This window comes from Hipposideros armiger, unplaced genomic scaffold (genome assembly GCF_001890085.2).
Source record: "Hipposideros armiger isolate ML-2016 unplaced genomic scaffold, ASM189008v1 scaffold_197, whole genome shotgun sequence".
Classification (NCBI taxonomy): Eukaryota; Metazoa; Chordata; class Mammalia; order Chiroptera; family Hipposideridae; genus Hipposideros; species Hipposideros armiger.
The window spans coordinates 871,931-893,911 of record NW_017731547.1 but is presented as its reverse complement, the minus strand read 5'-3'; the positions used below and the strand labels follow the sequence as shown (position 1 = coordinate 893,911).

The following is a 21,981-nucleotide window of genomic DNA, read 5'->3' as shown; positions in this document are numbered from 1 at the left end:
AAACATGAAAGTCAGGCAGATTTTCTTATTCGCTCAAATTTTTACCATTGATAGTTGCCCTAAGGTTAAAATAGCAGGCACATTGGTTACCCCAAGTGGTCTCTCTTAGTGCTTGGTAGTACTTGTCTCATCGTTTCTGAATCTCTGCAAACACACACCCAGGTTTAGAGGTCAACATGCCATCCTGGAAACTACTATATCCTCTACTGGTGATTCTCTTGAAGTCTCCATTTCTTGGCTTGAGGTGGGGAGAAGGTATGGGCGTGCACAGCAGCCCAGAGGAATCTTTCTCATCAGAATTTTCCAATCACCTTGCTCCCTCTTACACACCTTTGAGCTAGGTAGTGGATTAAGGATTATGGGGCCAGTTTTGTGATCACCATTTAGCAATTCCTTCATCGGTGGCCCGGACCTTCTCTTTCAAGTTATGGATACTTCGTACCCTTTGTTCTCAGCTCTATGGTTCCAGCAGAATTTCCAAGACAACTGTTGAACATCTCACTTAACATCCTGCTAATCCAATTTAGAAGTAAATACTTCATATTTTCCTTTTCCTAAGATAATGTCTTTGTATTTAAACTGTGGCCTTCTGGAGATAAGGCTTAATTCATAGAAGTCATTATATTATTAGACATTTCAGATGTGTCAATGAGGTATTTCTTTTTAAATTTTACCTCCCTGTCCCCACTTCCTTTCATACCGATAACTCTTCTGCTCTGTAAATTTTCAGAAATATTTCTTTACCTAGTGGCTTTTGGGAGAAGATGTTCCCTTTAATGCCATCACCAAAATATATAACTATAATACCGATAATGTATATGTAAAAGATTGAACGTATGAACTGAAAAAAGTTACCTATGGATGGAGATTTGTAGCATTGAAAATATAGCATGAAAAGATGATGTACTAATTCACTCTTTATAGTAATCCAGAAGAGCTTTCATAAAATATTAATTGGAAGGAGATTTTGGTTACCGTTTGAAAATTTGCTTGTATGTTGGTGAGGCAGTTAAAATGTGGGCTCACTCTTGTTTGTGTCTGCTGTTCATGTCTCTGATAATGCAGTGGACGTTTGTAGCATTTTAAATATTTCATTCATTTTATTGTTTAATGTATTGGAACAGTCTGCAAAAATACTAATTGCATAACACCCAATTTATTTTATTGTTCAGCAGTTGGAAGCTCCTGAAGACAAGTCATTTGGCAGTCCGCTGATGGGGACCGAAGTAAACCTGGACAGTTACCAAACAGCTTTAGAAGAAGTACTCTCATGGCTTCTCTCAGCTGAGGACACATTGCAAGCACAGGGAGAGATTTCTAATAATGTAGAAGAAGTGAAAGAACAGTTTCATACTCATGAGGTAAAGCAAAACATCGATTCATGAAACAAAGCCCACGACTTGTCATAGTGGCACGTCTCTCTTTTTATCTCAGTCACTCTGGAAGATCCTGTTATTTTGGTAATTTTGTTTTTATTTTGAGATGGAAACATAAATGATCCTGTGCTGGATCTCAACAGCTAGCATTTGAAGTTCTGCCTTGGAAAACACCATCTGAAGGTGCTGAGATCTGATTTTGCCAGTGATTCATACAGGAATATGAAATGGCAGCTCCCTTCTCTTGGGTCAAGGCGATGCTAAGCTATAACTGACACTCCAGAGTACCTGTGTGGTATCGGGCTGACCTCCCTTCAGTGGGAGACTCCTTCTGAGATGACACACTTACTTGCTTCCCTTTCCTTCCCTGTCCTCTTTTGATTCTTCAGCTCCCTTGCACATTTCCCCTGGGAGCTCTTCCTTAATAAATCACTTGCACACAAATCCTCATTTTAGGGTCTGCTTCTATAGAAGGCGACTGAAGCTCGTTATTTTCCTTAATCATATTAAAAACAGTATTGGGTTTTCTTCAATAAAAATTAAAATACTTGTACTGAGAATACAGTTTAAATGAGCTACACATTTAAAATTAAAAAAAACCAAAATTTGAAAGAATAATGGTTTACCTAAAGTGTTCATCACTGTTGTCAACTTCTTTCCTTTCAGGGGTACATGATGGATTTGACATCCCATCAGGGACGGGTTGGTAGTGTCCTACAATTGGGAAGTCAACTTATCGGAACCGGAAAATTATCAGAAGATGAAGAAACTGAAGTACAAGAACAAATGAATCTCCTAAATTCAAGATGGGAATGCCTCAGGGTAGCTAGCATGGAGAAGCAAAGCAAGTAAGTCTTTGTTTTTCATTTCTAAAAACGACACATTTTGGAATGTTGCTATGATTTTGATGCCGCTTCTTTTTGAAGTTAGGAGTCTCAGTTTGTTCCTGAAGCATACAGAGCTCTTCTGCAGGGGACATTTTGGTTGGCTTTTCATACCTGTTACTTTCTGGTTTTCACATTTGTAATTGAAGAGATGTTGGGTAGAAGGGCCAGTTTCTACAGAACTATGTTTTAAAAGTTGCCAGATTGTTGTCATATTCACTGTTATCCAAGTTTCCCCCCCCCCCACATTAAAATGTGACTATTGAAGGTATGGAAGTATTCACAGGAAACCACGTTCAGGCATATCTCGCAGATATTGTGGGTTTGGTTCCAGACCACTGCAATAAGGTGAGAATCTCAATAAAGTGAGTGTAATCCTTTTGTTGATACAGAGTCCTGCCTTCAACTTTAAAAAAAGCTACATCTGTGAAGCACAATAAAGCGAGGTATATAATCACCTATTAGGTACACTTGACAGAAACTTCTAATGGACAAGGGCTCAAAAATATTAAACACTTTCAATTATGTTTATGGAAATTCTCTTAAAAAAAGTTTCCCATCTATGTTTGGAAAGCCTTATTCAAGTACTCTATGGTTATGAAGTAGTTTGAGAATATATACTGATTTAATAAAAAAATAATTTTTGAGATATTTCTGAAAATGGCACTTTTCTTATAAATGTAACAAGTAGATCTCATCATTCTCGACGTGTTGCTTTGATTTATTTTGTTAGGTGTGTGAATTCATGGAGAGCCTATCGAGACAAGATAGATTTATTTTTTAAATGAAAAGAAATGAAGTGCCAACTGTGGATTTGAATACATTAAGCTAAAGAAATTGTCCAAGCGCCTTAAGTTTACTTAGCTATTATTTATGAAGATTAAAAGCTTTAAAATAGGACCAAAGAAACTCATTAGATATGCTGGGATGATTGCGACTCCAGTGCTAAATTATAGTGTGACAATAGGGAGGGGGGATAAACATTTTTGAGCTCATATCTTTTGAAAGAATAAGGAAGGCATATGTAAAATAGAATTTTCACAAATGCTGATATTATAAACCAGAAAATACTAGTCTATGCATATTGACATTTCCCCCTGCCATGATCATTTTGATGATTGCAACTAACTGGTGTGGTGAGGATTATGATAACCATTATAACTATTGAGTTTGGACTTCGCCCTCCCCCTCTGCCCAAGGGTCAACTAATTTACTCCTCCTGTTTATCATTATAAATCATAAGACATAGAGCCACCTGCTCGTGGTTGTATTGCCAACGTTCTTCAGGTTACAACTTTGCTTTGCACCAATCTGTGTAACTTAAGAAAAGCAACCCCAGATGAAATTTGGAAGTCTTTAAAATCCAGCCTCCTCCTTTACTGCTTTTCCTGCAGTGGTACCACTGTCTTCAGCTTTGTGCATTCTATTTTTTCCATCTTCTTCTGAAGGCTAAGTACCACCATCCTTCGTCATTCCTTTTCTTCAGTAGGACTAACAACATGGCATTAATTATTCATACTAATCAATTACTTGCAGTTGGAGACTGAGTGGCAAGAAAAGGTGAGTTTAACCTAAATTAAAACCCCAAGTTTTCCATGTTACTCTAACATTTTTAAAAAGATTAATTGAAAAAAATCGTTGCAGTGTATGTGTGTCATTTCCTCACCCTCATCTTACTGGAGATGGGAACAAACCTCAAATGGTAATATCACTACTTAGCTAGAATTAACATCAAAAAATAGTTTGTCCTGATGGAAGGTTGGGGGATGTTGGTTTGTGTTTTAGCTTTTAGAATGCTTATCAGGAGGGCAAAGGCAGCCTTTTAGCTGGCATAGCTTTTGTGAAAATGTAGAGTTTTGAAAATGAAACACGAATAGGGAACCACTTGTAGCACATGGTCTTTTTGATCAATTTGTTGAAATACACAAAGTATTATTTAAGCAAAGCACATTCATGAATCTCTTGTGAGTTTATGAATAACAGTAAGTATTCCATGCCACTTTACTAACTTTGTGTGTGTTCATGCAAAAAGTCGATTAAATTCTAAATAGATAAGCCGTTATGCAAACTGTGTTGGACCTGATTTTTGATAGACTTTTTTTTCAAGGAATCAAAAAGATGATTATGACAATAGGATGTTGTTAGTATTTAAAAATATGATAGTTCTAGGTTTTATTTAATGGTTTAATAAATTGTCACCTGTTCCATTTCCATTATCTTGGTTATGTTGATGATTAGCTTCAATTTGGAGCATCACCTATTGTTTTCAAATATATGATTACGTTGGAGTAGGAAGGCCTAGTAAATTGCTAGTAAACAAAAATGGATTATTCTGCATCTCTCATCTCTTCTCTTCCAAAGACAGGGTGTGGATACACCCAGTCAGAAGCCATCCTGCCTGCCTAAGCATAGATTTAATGATGAGAGGAATGATAATTAAGGTTTGTCTAGGCATATGAGATATAATCAAGGCCATGCTAGAACTCTTTCTTTAAGTGCTGTCTTATAACAAAAGTAAAAAATTGATTGGGAATATAAATAAGCTTATAACTAAAATCTGTGAAAGTCTGCAGCATGAGCTAAGACATGCTGTTTGTATAGAAAAGCCACTGGAAATGGCTTAGGTGGGCCTGAAATTTGGGTGGAGTGGGTTCTCAGGGAATCACCAGGGCAGCTGAACAAATGGTGGTAGCCTCAGATATGGTTGCCACCTGCAACTGCAGTTGTTGAGAGAGGAGAGGGCTCAACAAAGAAACAATGTCTTCCACCAGTGCCTCTGTCCAGAAGAAAGCTGCCCCTCCATCCCTTGCCCTGAAGCCAGACAATTCAGTTCCTCGCCGTATGTCCCTGGTCCCTTTCAAGCTGTTGCACTAGTGCTGGAGCCCAGAGCAAGCAATTCTGCCAGCAAGTAAGGCTGTGCACGGGTCCTTTAAGAGGAGTGCCTGGGGCTCTAGCCTCTTGTCTCACTCAGCCACAACCTCTGCTGGTTTTCACAGCCAGAAGTTATGGCAACTTCTCTCCCAGGCAGTGGAACCCTGGGCTGGGGAGTCTAGTGTGGGGCTGGGACCGCTCCCTCCTCCATGGGGGACCTCCACAGCTGAAATATGCTTCCTCATTTTTAACAGTTACATGTGGGTGTGGGAGCAGTCTGTTCCCCATTTCTGCCCCTTTTACCAGTCTCAAGGTGGCTTCTTCTGTATGTCCTTAGTTATAGGACTTCGGTTCAGCTAGACTTCAGGTGATTCTCAATGATGGTTGTTCTGTAGTTTAGTTGTAATTTTGATGTGGTTGTCAGAGAAGATAAGCACAGCATTTACCTACTTCTCCATCTTGACTCCCTTTTTTACCTTTTTAACAGTCAAGATGCTTTTGCTTTGGAAATAGACATCCTTACCTCATACATACAGGTTGTATCTGGGAAATACTGTTTAGCCCACAAACCATTAATAATTATCAAACAAAACAAGAAATTTTAAATATATAGAGGTAACAAAGTGCTGTCATTTGCACCTTTTGCTAATCCACTCTAATTTGCCTAACAGATAAGGTCTCATTTTCTCAAACATCTATTCATGTGAACAGGGGCAACACACTTCCCCTCTATGACCATCAGTTCCTTATTCATCAAATGGCAGCTCTGTGTGCCTGGAACACCTCTAAAAGACATTGACTAAAATAGGGTATGAAAATGTAGTTTGTCAAAGCCAACCTTATTACAAAATGTGAAGAATGATCATCATTATAAATAAAATGGGTTAATTATTTTAACCATATTAGGTTGTCAGAAAAGTCATGTCTCATTTTTGGAATGAAAAACATAGGAAAAATACGTCATGACTTCTCCAACGACCCAATATATATAGCTTTGTCGCATCTATATTTTTCAGTCTTTTTTTTTCTCCAGCATGTTCTATTTTATTTTATTATTATTTTTTTTTGCAAAGGATAGATTTGTGAATATTTCCTATGGGGGTAAGGGAACATGACCAGGGTGACTAAAATTACACCTGCAGTTATAATTTTTTCTTTTTCTTTCTTTTTTTAAAAAAATATTTTATTGGGGAGCAGCCATGGTCATTGGTTACACATTGCTTTCATGCTACAATGGCATAGTTGACTCTTAAGGAGGGCGCAGCTCACAGTGGCCCATGCGGGGATCAAACTGGCAACCTTAGTGCTATGAGCACCACACTCCAACCAACTGAACTAACCGGTCACCCCCTGCAGTTATAATTTTTTTCCACTGAAACATTTAAAAATATGCTTGTAAAGGAATATAAAAAATAAACAGATGCTTCTCCCTCCTTTCTTCCTCCTTTTTACTCTATTCTCATTTGATTATTTCCCTATTAATTTATTTCCTCTCCAATGATGGTATCTTCATGGATATGAATTGGTGATGAAGTAAAAACTAACATAATAAAGAAATTTGTTAAAATATCTCTAGCCACAAAGTACTTTTGCACAATCATGCCGCTATTGGTCAGTTACAAATATTTAACAATGTTTATGAGATTGAAATGAAAGAACTAAGTGCTCCTGATTACATAATTAAAATAAAATAATTAGAACCAGACTATGTTGACATGCTCAAGTTCAAAACCTTAAGAAGAATAGACAAAATGATTTTTGTTTTATGCTGCAAAATACCCTTCGCATGGTGGGAGGTGAGGGAGAGAGAAGAAAAAGTCAAAACTTCCAACTGTGGAAGTACAAGGAGATAGCTGGCATAGGGACAACAGAAAATTTCCTTCTCTATGAATAAACTAATTAATTTGATTGAAAAATGCAACCTGCAGAGAGCAAAAGAGATTTACTGACGTTTCTACAAGGACTCATAAAGATAAGCACAGCAAGTTCCATCAACTTCTCTGATAATTGTGGTTAGCAGATGCAGAGGGAAACTAAAACCTTTGTGATGGTAAGGGGGTAAAAAATGAAAGGAAGTCCATAAGGAGGCCAACTGAAGTTAAATTCTGGTTTCCATCATCAGGAGGACAGATATGAATAGTATCTGGATGAAAATAGAAGGCATAGCATGGGAAAAAATTGTGAATCACCATCAATACTTTGACTGAAAGAAAAATATGTCTAATAAATCGGGCTCAACTTTTTTTTTAATGTCTGTTCCAATCTTGAAATAAAATAACATATGTGAGAATGAATAGAGCAAAGGAGGAGCTGAACAAATGGGTGGGTTTTCTCCCAAGTATAGTGACTAACATTTCATATGCAAATATATGAATGAATGGAGGAACAAATAAATTACTTTCTTTAGGTAGTTACAGTCCGTCAAATGAATTGGTTGCGATGAACATTTTAACAATCCATAATCTCAAACTTTTACTTTTGATTTTATATTGCAGTTTTGTTATGTAATTCATTAAAAAAATTCTTCCAGTAATGTTCACATTAGAATTCCTTGTAAATAAAGGTGGTTCAGGGACCAGCAGTAATAACATTACCTGAGAACTTGTTAAAAATGCACAATTTCAGTCCTCACCTGGGTCTACAGAATCAGAGTCAATGCAATTTAACAAGATCCTAGCTGATTGCTTAGCACTTTCAAGTTTGAGAAGCACTGCTAGTTGAAACAGTTCTCAAAAAATGTAAATCCATATTCCTTCTTTGTAGACCACTACTTTTAATATCTTTGCTATTTTTCTATCAATTGAGGTGGGCCAAACATGTTAACTGCTTTCTTAGAAGCTCCAAAAATGGTGCTGGTGATGCCTTATTCAGTCCTCAAAAGTTGATGTCATCTCCCATGGGTGACTGATGGACTAGCAAGATTCTCATGCAAGAATATACAGTAGAGGGGTGGCCGGGTGGCTCAGTTGGTTAGAGCACATGCTCTTAACAAATGGGATGGTGGGCTACGCCCCCCCACACCCCCCTCCCCGTAACTAGGTTGAAAAAACTGGACTTGGGGCTGAGCTGTGGCCTTCAAAACTAGATTGAAATAACAACTTGATTTGGAGCTGATAGGTCCTCGAAAAACACACTGTTCTCCAATAAAATTTTTAAAAAAACAACAAAAACAAATTACCTTTGCTTTTCTACAGCTATTGGTGACCACTCCAGACTCCTCTCTTTAAAAAAAAATTTTATATATATATATATGTATATATACACACACACACACACACACACACACACACACACACACACACACTAGACGTAATATGAGACTATTGACAATTAATTATTGGCCTAATAAGCAGCAGTTATTATCATGCAGTGATTTGGTCAGGTTCAAATGGATACAGCTGGCCATAACAATTATTTTCTGTAAATGTCCAGTTAATATGTGAATACTCCTTGTTCCAATAGTATAAAATATGCGACTCTTACAGTTTAAATTGTAAACAGAAAAGCCAAATCTCTGGAATTCATAGAAATGAGAGAACTAAGTAGCTCTTTTATAATAATGCCTTTTCACAAAGATAAATAATGATAATTAGAAAATTAAGTTTAATCATTCACTCATCTATCAAACTAACAATCCTTATCTACTGTATTCCCTGCACTGTTTCAGATACCAGGAAAATATCAGTGAGCAGACTAACTCCCTCTTTTATTGAGCTTGCATTCTTAGTGGGGGGAGTCAGACAAGTAAGAAACATGTATATCATATCAGATGGTGTTACAGATAAAAAGGAAAAAGGGAATTGAGTTAGAGAGTGAAACATGTATGTTACTGTATATACGTGGTTGGTTATGGAAGGCCTCTCTGATAAGGCAATATTTAAGGAGAGCCCTAAATGAAGGGAGACAAGCCATGCAGGTGTCTGTGGCATAGGAAGGTAGATGGAAAGGTCCTGAGGCCGGAGGGTGCTGGCCATGACCATGAGCTGACAAGTGCTAAAGCAATGGCATTCTGGTTTATAACTCATAAACAATGATTCAAATTAAATCGAGAGACTGGCTCAACAGGAGCACGTTTAATGTGAGTTGACACTTTTATGATCTTAATTCTGATATTTTTGATTGGGGGAAGAGTTTGCATTTTTGTACTACGTCTTCTTAGTTTGATTGATAATTAAGTGATACCACTTATTCATTCAAGACATATTTATCGTGTGTCTAGTATGTGCCAGGCACTGTGCCAGATGTTCTATAGTGACATAATTATTGAAGCTGAGAGTGGGCTTCTATTGCCATGTCAACACATATGATCTCGGAGTGTCAGCGTTCCCCATTCTTACCAGAGATCATTTAAACAGTCTTCTAATCATTGTATTTAATAGTTGTCCTTGTTTTGTGATGACCTCTGGGAGTTTCCTCATCTACTTTGTAAGTATTTAATCAGGAAGATTGAATTGAGGGTTATCATAATGCATTTGCCACAAGAACCTTTTGCATCCAGTCATGCAGCTTCTTTATTATGTTCCTGTTGCAATTTTGAATTAATGCCTTCAAAATGCAAAATGAATTTGCTTGCAATTTGAACTTTAATCTGGCTCTGGATAGTTGAAGAATATCAATAATTAAATTGTTGTTGAGCTATATGGATGGAGGAATGAAATAGATCAGGATTTTGAAAGCAATGGCATATATTTGTTTCACAGAATTCCTTTTACACACAGTAATGTTTCTCACATTCCACTGAGTGGGCTAATAAATATTAATACACATTTAGTTTTGAGGGAGAGATGAAAATTGTCTTTTATTTCTAATTGTTGGAAGGGGAAATGTGCAGGTGAGTTATTTCTAAAGTATTCATTGTGAGGTTGTAGGCTAAAAACTGTGGCTTCCATGACCAGGTTGCAGGGTGTAATATAATATAATGGGAATGATCAGAATTAGTGGGAACTTTGAAAAATGTACATGACCTGTTCTCCTTGGTTTCTCTCTGGCCCAAGATGTCAGCATATCAATTGGTCGGAATGGTGGTGCTGTAGGGAGGAGGATGCACACATTTGTTTTGGGGGGAAATAACTCTTGATAAGGTTCTGTTAGACCTTTGCCTTGCTTCTTTCTCCAGTGGAAACTGCTATCCTAGTGTCTAAGAGTTATAGACGGAAGACCACTGTCCAGTGTCAGGATTTGCAGCTGGGTCTTTTAAGGTGTGGTTAGGACTTGGAGGAAAGAGGATGTACGGTAAAACCTTGGATTGCGAGAAACTTGGTTTGCGAGTGTTCTGCAAGGTGAGCAAACATTTCTAATACGTTTTAACATGGTAAACGAGCGATGCCCTGCAACACGAATAGTTTGTTTCCGGAACGAATTATGCTCACAAACCAAGGTATTACTGTTATGGTTTCTATCGTTAATGTAAACCTCATGCTGACAACTGTCTCAGCAGTGACTGTAATACTTTTTATTTTGGTGAGAAGAGAAACTAAATTTATCTATTAATGACAACTTGTATAAAATCCCACTAAATGACCTTCTTTTTTCTTCTGATTTTTTCCCCATCTTGATAACTACTGCCATGAATGAAATGAGGAATAGATATAAAAATCCTCTCTAAAAAATTAATATTAGTGCAGGTTCCAGGGACACACCACCTGATTTCCACTCTCCTGACTCCCTTTGCATGCCTTTTGACCCAGGTAAACCTTTGTTTCCCCATCTGTAAACTGGGCTAATATCAATTCCTGCATCATTAGAATCAATTATAGTAATACCTCTGTTGTTGGATACATGATAAATATAATTGGTTATTCATAAATAAAATTATGTTTAAAAGTCACAGATTGTATAAAATGCTATTTAATAGATAACTTACAACTTATATAGTATAATTAGTTTATAAATAATTGGGTAAAACCATTTTTATGTGTCTTAAACCTGCCTCCATGTTACCTCCATGCCTCTAGTTCATCTTAATCCTAATAGGGCATGTTTCCTGGGCCCAGCTACCCAAACATTTGCCACTTGTGAGCACTAAAGGGCTAAAGTAAAAATTATGCATCAGTCTTGAAAACCACCACAATTGTTTTCAACCCTGGGTGTTTATTGGAATTGCCTGGCTGGAGATAAATTCACCTTTCTGTGATAATTTGAATAAAACAGGACTTAAATATCACCTTTATTAATCACTTTATTAATAGAGTAAATGAAACAAAAACCCATACATGGGAGTTAAAATAACTACATCTTTAAGCATATGTGAGCATTCTGGGGGAATCTAGTTCCATGTACATAATTCCTGAGCTAAAATCAAAACTGTGTAATCTATTCATTAAAACCATTTTTTCTAAGATTTTCAAGCCAACAATTTGAATAAGTAAATTATAGTTTCCATCATTGTAATTTTAGTTACTAAATGCCACGTGTTTGAAAGCCAAAAAATCATTAAAAATTCAGTTTCTCTAATTCATACTGGTAGCCCTCCCTTAAATATATAGGTTTTATTGACAGCTTAAATCATGGAATTACATTTTGCATGTATAGCATGTTAATTGAATATCACTGGTGATTCTTTTCTAATGTAGAAATTCATACTAATATTTTACCTTGTTGCATTAGTTGTAATTCTTATTTGAGAATTGCATGTAAGCAAATAATTATGAAGTCTAGGAAATTGGGCCTGAGAACCTATCTTCCTAAAGAGCACCCTTCTTGGTAATTTTTAATTGAATACCCTAGGATTTACAAAGTCAATACTTTTACATCATTATTAACATAGTATCTGGGATATAATTATGTTTTATAATATATTTTATACATTTTTATAATGTATTGCCATAAAGCCTGAGAAACTATATGAAGACTATCAAATGTAGCCTGGAGTTAATGAAAACATGGACAATTTTTGCATTTATAAATTTATGTCTAGAAAAAATTCTAAAAATATGATTTATATTTATTTGTAGATTCCGTAACTCAGAACATTACTGGCATTTGGGTTCTTGAGTTTCCCAAGATAGAAATTGAGAGGAAACCCCAGAAAATTTCCAGACAAATTTTAGTAAGCTTATACTCAAACATAAGGGAGGAAGCACAGAAGATAGGAAGGTCCTCCGAAGTAACTCCGGGGTTGGCTCTGCTTGGCTGCTTTTGTAACCAGGGGACAAAGCGGGCTTGTGTGAAAAGGTAGGCTTTTTGAAAGTGGAGAGCTTTTTGAAAAAGGTGGGCATTCTTTACTGGCTACATTGCCTGGTAACTATGTTTGCGCCTGTGCTGTGGGGGCAAGATGGCAGACTGCTCATTACCGCCACTGAGGAAGGTTGTATAGTGGTCAAATCTTGATCAACTGCACATGTGGAACAGCGTTTCCATCTCTGTGTGGAAGTAAATGTTAGAAGGGAGATAATAATCAGCTACTTCTGCATTTTTGTGTAGAGAGTGATGGGGTGGTGGCATTCTTATGGTCAGCATATCTAGGCATCCTCCTGGCCATCTGGCATTCTTTTGGCCCCAGGCCCAAGTCCCTATGCTGTCTCCAGGTATCATTTCTTATAAATATTGCATGGCATAATGAAATGGTATAGATAAGGACTTGCAAATAAGATTTGTTGCTATTGTCAAATTTCTGTTGGTTTAGAGCTGTGCTGTTCATTATGGCAGCCGCTTGTCACATGCAAGTATTTAATTCTAAATTTAAATTATTATAATTAAATATAGGTAAAACTTCAGTTTCTCAGTCATACTAGCCATATGTCTAATGTGTTTGTGTGTGTGTGTGTGTGCGCATGTGTGCATGCGCACACACACATATGTAGTTGATCCTTGAACAACATGGGTTTGAACGGTGCAGGTCCATTTATATGCAGATAGTTTTCAATAAATATGCAGTAGGCCCTCTATATCTCTGGGTTTTGCATCTGCAGATTCAACCAACTGCAGATCAAACACAGTATTTTCCATCTGTGGTTGGGAATCTGTGGATGCATGGGGCTGACTGTGTAGTGTTCTATGCCATTTTATATAAGGGATTTTAACGTCAGCAGATTTTGGTATCCATGGGGGTCCTTGGACCAATCCCTTGTGGATACCAAGGGACAACTGTTAACTTTTTGGGAAGTCAAAACTTATACATGGATTTTTGACTGTGAGGGGGATTGGTCCCCCTAATCTCCACTAGTTCAAGGGTCAACTGTATATAGTGTGTATATGATTTTTTAAAGATTTTTTTTATTGGAGACTCGGGGGAAGGAAACAGATAAGTTGCTGTCCTTTTGTTCTTCAGTCTAGTTGTGGAGGACGTTGCTTCACTGGTCCAAGTTGGCACCATCATTGCACTCTTCCCGGGTGAGGCAGATCAGTCGCCGGCTTCTGGACGGCCGCTCACGGTGGCTGCTGGCCACTCACACTGGCTGCTGGCTACACACGGTAGCTTATGGCAGCCCACTGCCACAGGGGCTGCAGCCTATGCTGTCGCCGGCGACTCACGGCAGCCCAGCTCCAGGTTGAGCTGTTGTTCAGCATCTTAGCTGTGGAGGGCAGTGTCACTGGCCCTCATATGTGGGATCCAAACCGGGGCTCTCTGGCATCCCAAGCCAGCTCTTAACCATCGCGCCACTCAGCCAGCCCTGATTTTAATGTATATATGAAATGATATAGTTTAGGGTGAGGCCAAGTAACAAAAACAATTATTTTCAGGAACGTTATTAAACATGTAATAATAAAGAAGGGTGCAGATATGGGAGAAATTGTGAAGGTGGAGCATGATTGACTTGTGTTTGAGAAACACCAAATAATTACATATGGTCCTCATTATCACCTTATGGGGTAGGTAATACTATTGTTATTTTATTCCTGAGAACACTGGAACATGGCAAGGTTAAAAACTTGCCATAAGTGTCTCAGTGACATGTTAAGCCAGTATAGAAGTGTTAAGCTATCTGTGATCTTAACCTTGAATTATGTACTTTATGGGTAAAATGTTTTAGGTTGCATCATTTGAAGTTACTGATATTTGAGTGTTTCATTCCATGGAAATGACAATTTCATATGATTCAACTGAAAACACTATTAAAATGAGAAAGAAATTCCATATTTCCAAGTAACATTCTGAAGATGCAAATAAATTAGGGAGATTTAAATAAAATAAAAATAAAATAAAATAAAAAATTAGGGAGATTTAAAAAATAAAAACCTACCACCGATAGGCAAGAAAAGAGTTTACAATTTTCTTAGTTTCATTTTACGATTTTCAGGTACAGTAATACCTTGGTTTATGAGCATAATTTGTTCCAGAAATAAACTACTCGTATTGCAAGACAACACTCATTTACCAAGTTAAAATGTATTATTAGGTTGGTGCAAAAGTAATTGCGAAATTACTTTTGCACCAACCTAGTAGAAAAGTTTGCTCGTCTTGCGGAACACTCACAAGCCAAGTTACTCGCAATCCAAGGTTTTACTGTAGTCATCTAGAAAGGAACAGAAAAGCAAAAGGAGGACGGAGCATAAATATACATCCAGCAAGAGAGAGGAGGCAGTGGAACTGGAGTAAAATAGCTCAGGACAGGAGATGGTCCTGACAAAATGTCGAGGCAGAAGCATGTGCGGATATGATAGTATAGGAACTGCTGCAGCCAACTTCCAGTTGTAAAATCACCTGAGGACAAAGGGAGGCTAGCAAAACTGATAAACTAAAAGAAGCTGGGACTTGGATGGCGCAATAGAGTCACAAACTTAATGGTCTCTAGAATCACCCCACCTGTGGATTTATTGTAATATAAGATAATGGGCATCCTTATGGTTTTCATCAGTGCTTCTCAAGCTTTAATGTGCATGCAAATCACATGAGGAATATGTATAATATGGATGCTAAGTCAGTAGGACTGGGGAGGGGCCTGTGAGTCTTCATTTTTAACACGTGCTGGGGATGCTAGTGCTGCTGGTTCATCGATCACACTTTATGAAGCAATGGTATGAACCACTTTGAGTTGGGTTATTTGTCAGTTGCAGTGAAAGGCAACCTAAGGATTACCATTTTTCCAGTAATTTTATAGGACATCTGTCTCTCACTCCGCACCTCACTGTGAGAAAATATCTCCATGAACATGAAGGAAATCAATGTGGAAATAGGATTTGTGTTACAGAGACTGTTAGAACATGGGAGGGCATTTATTTTCTAAATAAATACGAAATCCTCGTAGATAGTCTCAAGAGTGGTCAGGTCTAAAGTTTGCAGGTAGTGTCTCAGGTTTTTTAAGTATTGGCAACAATTTCAATTTATTTTCCATTAATATGAAACCAACTCAGGCATATAGACTACTGTTTTCCAATATCTGGTCATGGCCTATGGTAAGGAAAAGAAATATTTACACAGTTAAAACATATCTTCTCAGAACCCTTTCCACAAAGATAATATATCTTTCATGCTGATTGGTGTCACCCCACTGCCGCACTTGTATGTTTCTGTTTTCAAACTTATTCTGAGGTTTAACTCAGGCTTCAAACATGTGAAATCCCTGACTTTTGGAGCCTCAAATCAGAGCCCATTCTTAAGGAATTGATGCTCATACTTCTCTCTGTAAGTGGAGGTGAAATCAGGATGAGAATGTAATGGTCCCATGTCAGAATAGCTCCTAATAACTCCTTTCCTTACCTCATAGACTCAATTCAGCTACTCTCATTCAGACCATGTTCACAGTTATAGTTTAATTAACTAATGACCCAGTGAGCTCTCTGTTATCTCTGGCTCCTGTTCCCAGAATGTAAGCTCTGTGATGATAAAGGGCTATTTGGGTCTTTCTCACCTTTCCATCCATAATATCTAACTACTCAACAATTGAACATTTAATAAACATATGATTCAGTTATCCAAGTCTCAACTCTCAGGCTACGTGTTCTATAATGACAGCATCCCCGGTGACCCCAGGTCAAGTGGGAGTTCTTTCTGTGTACCCTCTGACATGTAATTATAAATCTAATTATAATGATTATTTTGGTAATAATTGTAATTGTTGATGTGTCTATTTCTCTAAAAGTCTCTAAGCTATTTGAAAATGTGGATAAGTATTTTCTTTTTTCCATTCCTAACAAATAGTTTCCAGTATAGATATGGAACTCGGTGAGCATTTGTTGGATGAAATATCTATTCAAACGTAAAAAACAAAGTAAATAATGTTTTTTAAATGAAATGTGTTATTAACTAACAAATAAGTGTTAGACTTAAAATACTTCTTTAAGTGTAAGTAATAATGTGGGTTTTTTTCCCTTCAGTTTTTGAAATGTAAGATTTTTAGCTTAATGTCATGACAAACCAGGCAGGAAAAACAACATATACAAGGAATGATACTGCATCCAGTTTTTATGCAATCTTAGGTCAGTTCTCAGGGGATAGACTGAACCAAGAAAGTGGAAGATTTATATTCCATATTTCCCCATGTATAAGAAGCTCCCATGTATAAGACACACCTTAATTGTGGGGCCTGAAATTTGAAAAAAAATTATTACATGAAGTTATTGAACTCAAGTTTTATTCATCATAAAATTCATACAACTCCTCATCACTTGTGGGAAATGCAAGTAAAAAAATCTACAACCACTGTATAAGACACACCCAGTTATTAGATCCCCATTTTTTCGAAAAAGGGTGCATCTTATACATGGGGAAATACGGTACCTTGCAGTGCTGGGATGGTATTCATTGTCTAAGAGGCTTAAATGAGCAACTTTCAATTTTTGCTTCCACTTAAATAAATTCTTCATCTATATTGCTTGCCATCAAAAGATGTATACATTTCCCATTTGATAAATGAAAGCTCATTCCCATAGACTTCTGACTGTCGTGTCTTTCAGGGGACATGTGGCTCTGAAATGTGAAAGGTCAATAATGGTGTAATCTAAATATTTTAAGCACTCAGTTTCGTGTGTATTTTGTGTGTTTAAATGTGCTGACTAATGGAAATTTCTGATCAAGATTTTGTAAATCACAGTAGTAAATTCCTAATAGAAATGATGTCCTCCTTATCAGTATTACAAGATCAGTATACTGTAGTTTCCCAAAATGCTTTAAATATGCCTTCATAAAGAGTATTTATCTTAAAATAGGTACTATCACTTCTCATTTGAGTCCCAAATTTTTGTTGAATGAATTAATGAAAAGCCTCAATTTTAATTTTCATCCTTACCATGAAGTTGTGTGATTAATTGGCAGGATATTATCCCATGTCCCTGATGCTGGAGTTCTAACTGAGAAAGTATAAGAACTTGGTTCTAGGGCTTTGAACCAAAGTCTTTGGGCTTTAAATCCATTATCCAGCCCACTATTGTGTATATCTTTGAAAAAAAATTCTTTCTCTTATCTCTTTTGACATAGAAAATAATTCCAAAACTTAGTTACTGAACACCCAATTTATAATTATGTCATGGTTCCGTAGATCAGGAATACGGGCAGCGTTCATCTAGGTTTTTGTTCTGCAATTGTGACATGGCTGGGTCATTGGGCTGTACTCAGCAGGAAACTCAACTTCTAAGATAGTGTTTCATCCTCCAGAGTCACGTTCAACATGGTCTCTAATCATTCAGTGGTATAGCCTGGCTTTCCTGAGAGCCTGGCAGCTGGGATCCAAGAAGTATAAATGCTGTCTGCTCTCTTACAGCCTGCATTCGCACGTGGTGCATCATCACTGTTGCCATGTTCTATTTGCCAAAGTAAACTGTGAGGCCAGTTCATATTCATGAGGATGGGACGTAAACTCCATCTCTTGATAGGAAGAATGACAAAGAGTTTGTGGCCATCTTTAATCACCACACGTATTAAAACAATGAAAATATAAAAAAATGATTGTCAAGATATATTACTAGCTCACTTACCAGAAATGGCTTGCACTTTACTCAACATGTTCATATTTAGTTATCTATGGGAAACTTTCTAAAAATTGGGATGCGTGAACTCTAAAAAGTCAGAGGAAGAATAATGTCAGATGGCTGATCATGGGCTCTACTTACCTTCCTTCTCAATGTCTAAGAGATGCAAAACAATGTGACATGACATAAATTACAAATGTCAACACTTTAACCTAGTTATAGATTTAATAATAGTAAGTAAAGTTGCTTTGATAGAGGTAATAATAGACATCTTTCAAATTTTCAGTTTACATAAAGTTTTAATGGATCTCCAGAATCAGCAACTGAAAGAGTTAAATGATTGGCTAACAGAAACAGAAGCGAGAACAAGGAAAATGGAGAAAGAGCCTCTTGGACCTGATCTTGAGGACCTAAAACGCCAAGTACAACAACATAAGGTTAGTATATGTTACACTATTTGCTTTCTACTGGAAAACTCTGTGTATATGTGTATCATATACACACGTACGAACACACATCATGGTTTACAGGTAGGAAAGAATTAAAGCTTCAGTAAAGAAGAGTTTCAAATCATTTTTGTCTAATGTTTTGTTTTTTTTTTAGTTGGGGAATTGGGGGGATGGGAACAGTGCTGGGGAATTGGGGGAAGGGGAACAGACAAGTTTCCGTCGGTTTTGTTCTTCAGTCTAGTTGTGGAGGATGTTGCTTCACTGGCCCAAGTTGGCACCATCATTGCGCTCTTCCCGGGCAAGGCAGATCAGTTGCTGGCTTCTGGACGGCCACTCACTGCGGCTGCTGGCCGCTTACGCTGGCTGCTGGCTACACACGGTAGCCCATGGCAACCCGCTGTCACAGGGGCTGCAGCCTACAGCAGCCCAGCTGCAGGTTGAACTGTTGTTCAGCATCTTAGCTGTGGAGGGCAGTGTCACTGCCCCTCATATGTGGGATCCGAACTGGGGCCCTCTGGTGTCCCAAGCCAGTTCTTAACCATCACGCCACTTGGCCGGCCCTGTCTAACGGTTTTTGAAATGTTTATTTTTTGATATACAACATAATTAGGCTTTTCATATTTGAGAAGAAAATTCAGATATATTTCTGGAAGAGAACAGTGTGGGTATGTGATTTTTAAAGTTTTGATTTCCTGGAAGAGAGTCTGCAGGGATTACCTGTGATGCAAATTTAAGTAAAATGACAAGATTAAAAAAAAAAGTGTTTTTACCTTCAATTCATAATGTCTTGGAGTAGGCCAAGTGTGATGAAAAATGAACATCTGTAATATTACTTTCCTATAAAACACAACATCTATTAATTTGTTTTATTAGTTTCAGGTGTACAAAACAACATAGTGATTAGACATTTACACCCCTCACAAAGTGATAACCACAAGTCTACTACACATCTGACACCATACATGGCTATTACAACACCATTGACTGTATTCCCTATGCTGTACTTTACATTTTGTGACTATATATGTGTATACTTTTAATTATAGTTGACATTCAGTATTATTTTATATTAGCTTCAGGTGTACAGCATAGTTGTTAGGCAATTATATAATTTATGAAGTGATCCCCTGATAAGTCTAGTACCTATCTGACACTATACACAGTTTTTTGTATTATTTGCATTTTGTATTTGTATAGTCAACAAATATTATTGACTATATTTCTCATAGTATAATTTTAATATTTCCGTCTTATCTTTCTTCAGTTTATTTGTATATTTACAATTATGCTCCCTGGTTGCCAGAAAGAATTTATTGTTTCTGTACTTAGGATTTCTGCAAAAATATTTCTGATCTGTAATTTTAAGGATACTTCATTCTAATAACTGTTATAAAACTAGCTCTGGGCATTGCCTAGTCCATCAGGACACACACACACACACACACACACACACACACACACACACACACACAGAAGAACCTTCATGATTGGCCTGCAATTAAGGTTTAGCAAATAAAAATCTAAGAAGTGTAATTAAATTTGAATTTCAGATAAATATTTTTATAGTGTAAATATGTCCCAAATTACTTATTATTTTATCTGAGGTTCAAAGTTTACTGGGCATCCTGGATTTTATCTGACAGCTCTACTCAGGATGTATGGTTCTTGGATTTATGTCTTTGAGAGGAAATATCTGCTCTCTGAATTCATACTTCTTAAACTGCATCCCTCCCCCTTAACTGTATTCTCTTATTTTATAACATTCTGTCGGAGCTTCACAGTTTTGTGTGGATAAAATATCTTTCTAAGTCCTGAGTTCTTTTTGTATTTAATGAGCTTTTGGTTTCATTGACAAATGAGACTGGCCCTTGCTATTACTGCCCTTAAAGCTGTCCTTTGTCCACAGAAGTTTAAGATCAAGCCATTTTAAGAAGAGCTATAGCTATGGTAATCCTCATCCACTACTCTACCAGGAAAAAAAAATAATAAGGCACCCACTGTATTTTAATTTTCATTAAAAATTTTGACTAGGAGAAGCTAACTTGTCACATAGATTTTAATTGAACATCTGATAAAGAAGTTAGATCCACTGCTATTGGGTCTTCGGAAAAGTCATGATGCATGTTTCCAACAGATGGCACTAGTTCATTTTTGGAAGCACTAGAGTCATTCGCATCTATGTTATTGCTGTGTCATTTGACAGCTGACAGTTCTAGCTTCATTTTAAAAAAAATTGAGCCATTTGGTTGTGTTTTGAAGATTTTACAAGTTGAAGATGGAAGATCAAACTGTGCATTTTTGCCATATTTTACTGTTTTACTTCCATAAAGGGAAGAACGCATGTCAAGCCTGTGAAAAGTTTCATAAAGTTAATGGTGACAGTGCTCTACAAGAATGTCATTGCCAACGATGGTTCACAAAATTCTGTACTGGTGATTTTGATCTCAACGACGCTCCTTGGTCAGGGAGGTCCACCGAGTTTGATGATGACAAAATAAAGGCATTGATCGAGTCAAATGCACGTTACATGACATGAGAGATTGCAGAAACATTGAACATCCATCATTCAATCATTCATGACCACCTGAAGAAGCTGGGATATGTAAACAAGCTTGATATTTAGGTTCCACATGAACTCAAAGATGTTCATTTGATGGTACATATAAACATCTGCAATATGCTCATTGAATGTGAGGAAAACGATCCTTTTTTGAAGTGACTGATAACTGGTGATGAGAAGTGGATTGTTAACAACAATGTGGTTTGCAAATGGTCTTGATCCCGACATGATTATTCGCCTCAAACGACATTGAAAGCACACATTCATCAGAGGAAGGTTATGCCCTCAGTGTGGTGGGATTTTAAAGGTGTTGTGTTTTTCGAGCTCCTACCAAGGAACCAAACAATCAATTCGAATGTGTACTGTTGGCAATTGGACAGTTGGAACGAATCCATCATCCGGAAACGTCCAGAGCCTGTTAATTGTAAAGGAGTTGTGTTCCATCGCGACAACGCGAGACCACACACAAGTTGTATCACCTGTCAAAAATTCTTGGAGCTTGGATGGGATGTGTTACCACACCCACCATACTCGCCTGACCTTGCACTGTCAGACTTCCACTTGTTTCGCTCTCTTCAAAACTACTTGCGTGGTATAACGTTCAATTCAGATGAAGCTATAAATCAGCACCTTGTTCAGTTTTTCCTCAAATAAAGAGAGGTCCTTCTATGAACGAGGAATTATGAAGCTCACTGAAAGATGGCAAAAGGTTATAGAACAAAACGAGCAATATATCATTGATTGATCTTTGTTCTTTATATAAATGACCTTTGAAAAACATAGACAAAATACGTCATGACTTTTTTGACAGCCCAATAATACTTGATACTAAAGTAGCCAGAAGCTCATTTTGAAAATCTTATGAATAAACTTATGAAAACTGAGCAGATTTGGAAAACAATTAACACACATTTATGTTCCTTTTCAAATTCTGTTTCTGTGAACCTTCTACAGCTTCCTGTACATGTTCAGTTTTGTATTTCAGCCTCCTCTTT

The 21,981-nt window shown here is 37.2% G+C and overlaps 1 protein-coding gene across 1 annotated transcript in view; it reads left to right on the top strand.

Annotated features, from left to right (window-relative positions):
• LOC109388440 (dystrophin) overlaps positions 1-21,981 on the top strand; it is a 1,592,311-nt gene that overhangs the window by 699,124 nt on the left and 871,206 nt on the right. Inside the window, exons 10-12 of the mRNA XM_019653146.1 lie at positions 1,173-1,361; positions 2,043-2,224; positions 18,264-18,414. Coding sequence (XP_019508691.1) covers positions 1,173-1,361; positions 2,043-2,224; positions 18,264-18,414 — 522 coding nt within the window. The remainder of the gene's footprint in view (positions 1-1,172; positions 1,362-2,042; positions 2,225-18,263; positions 18,415-21,981) is intronic.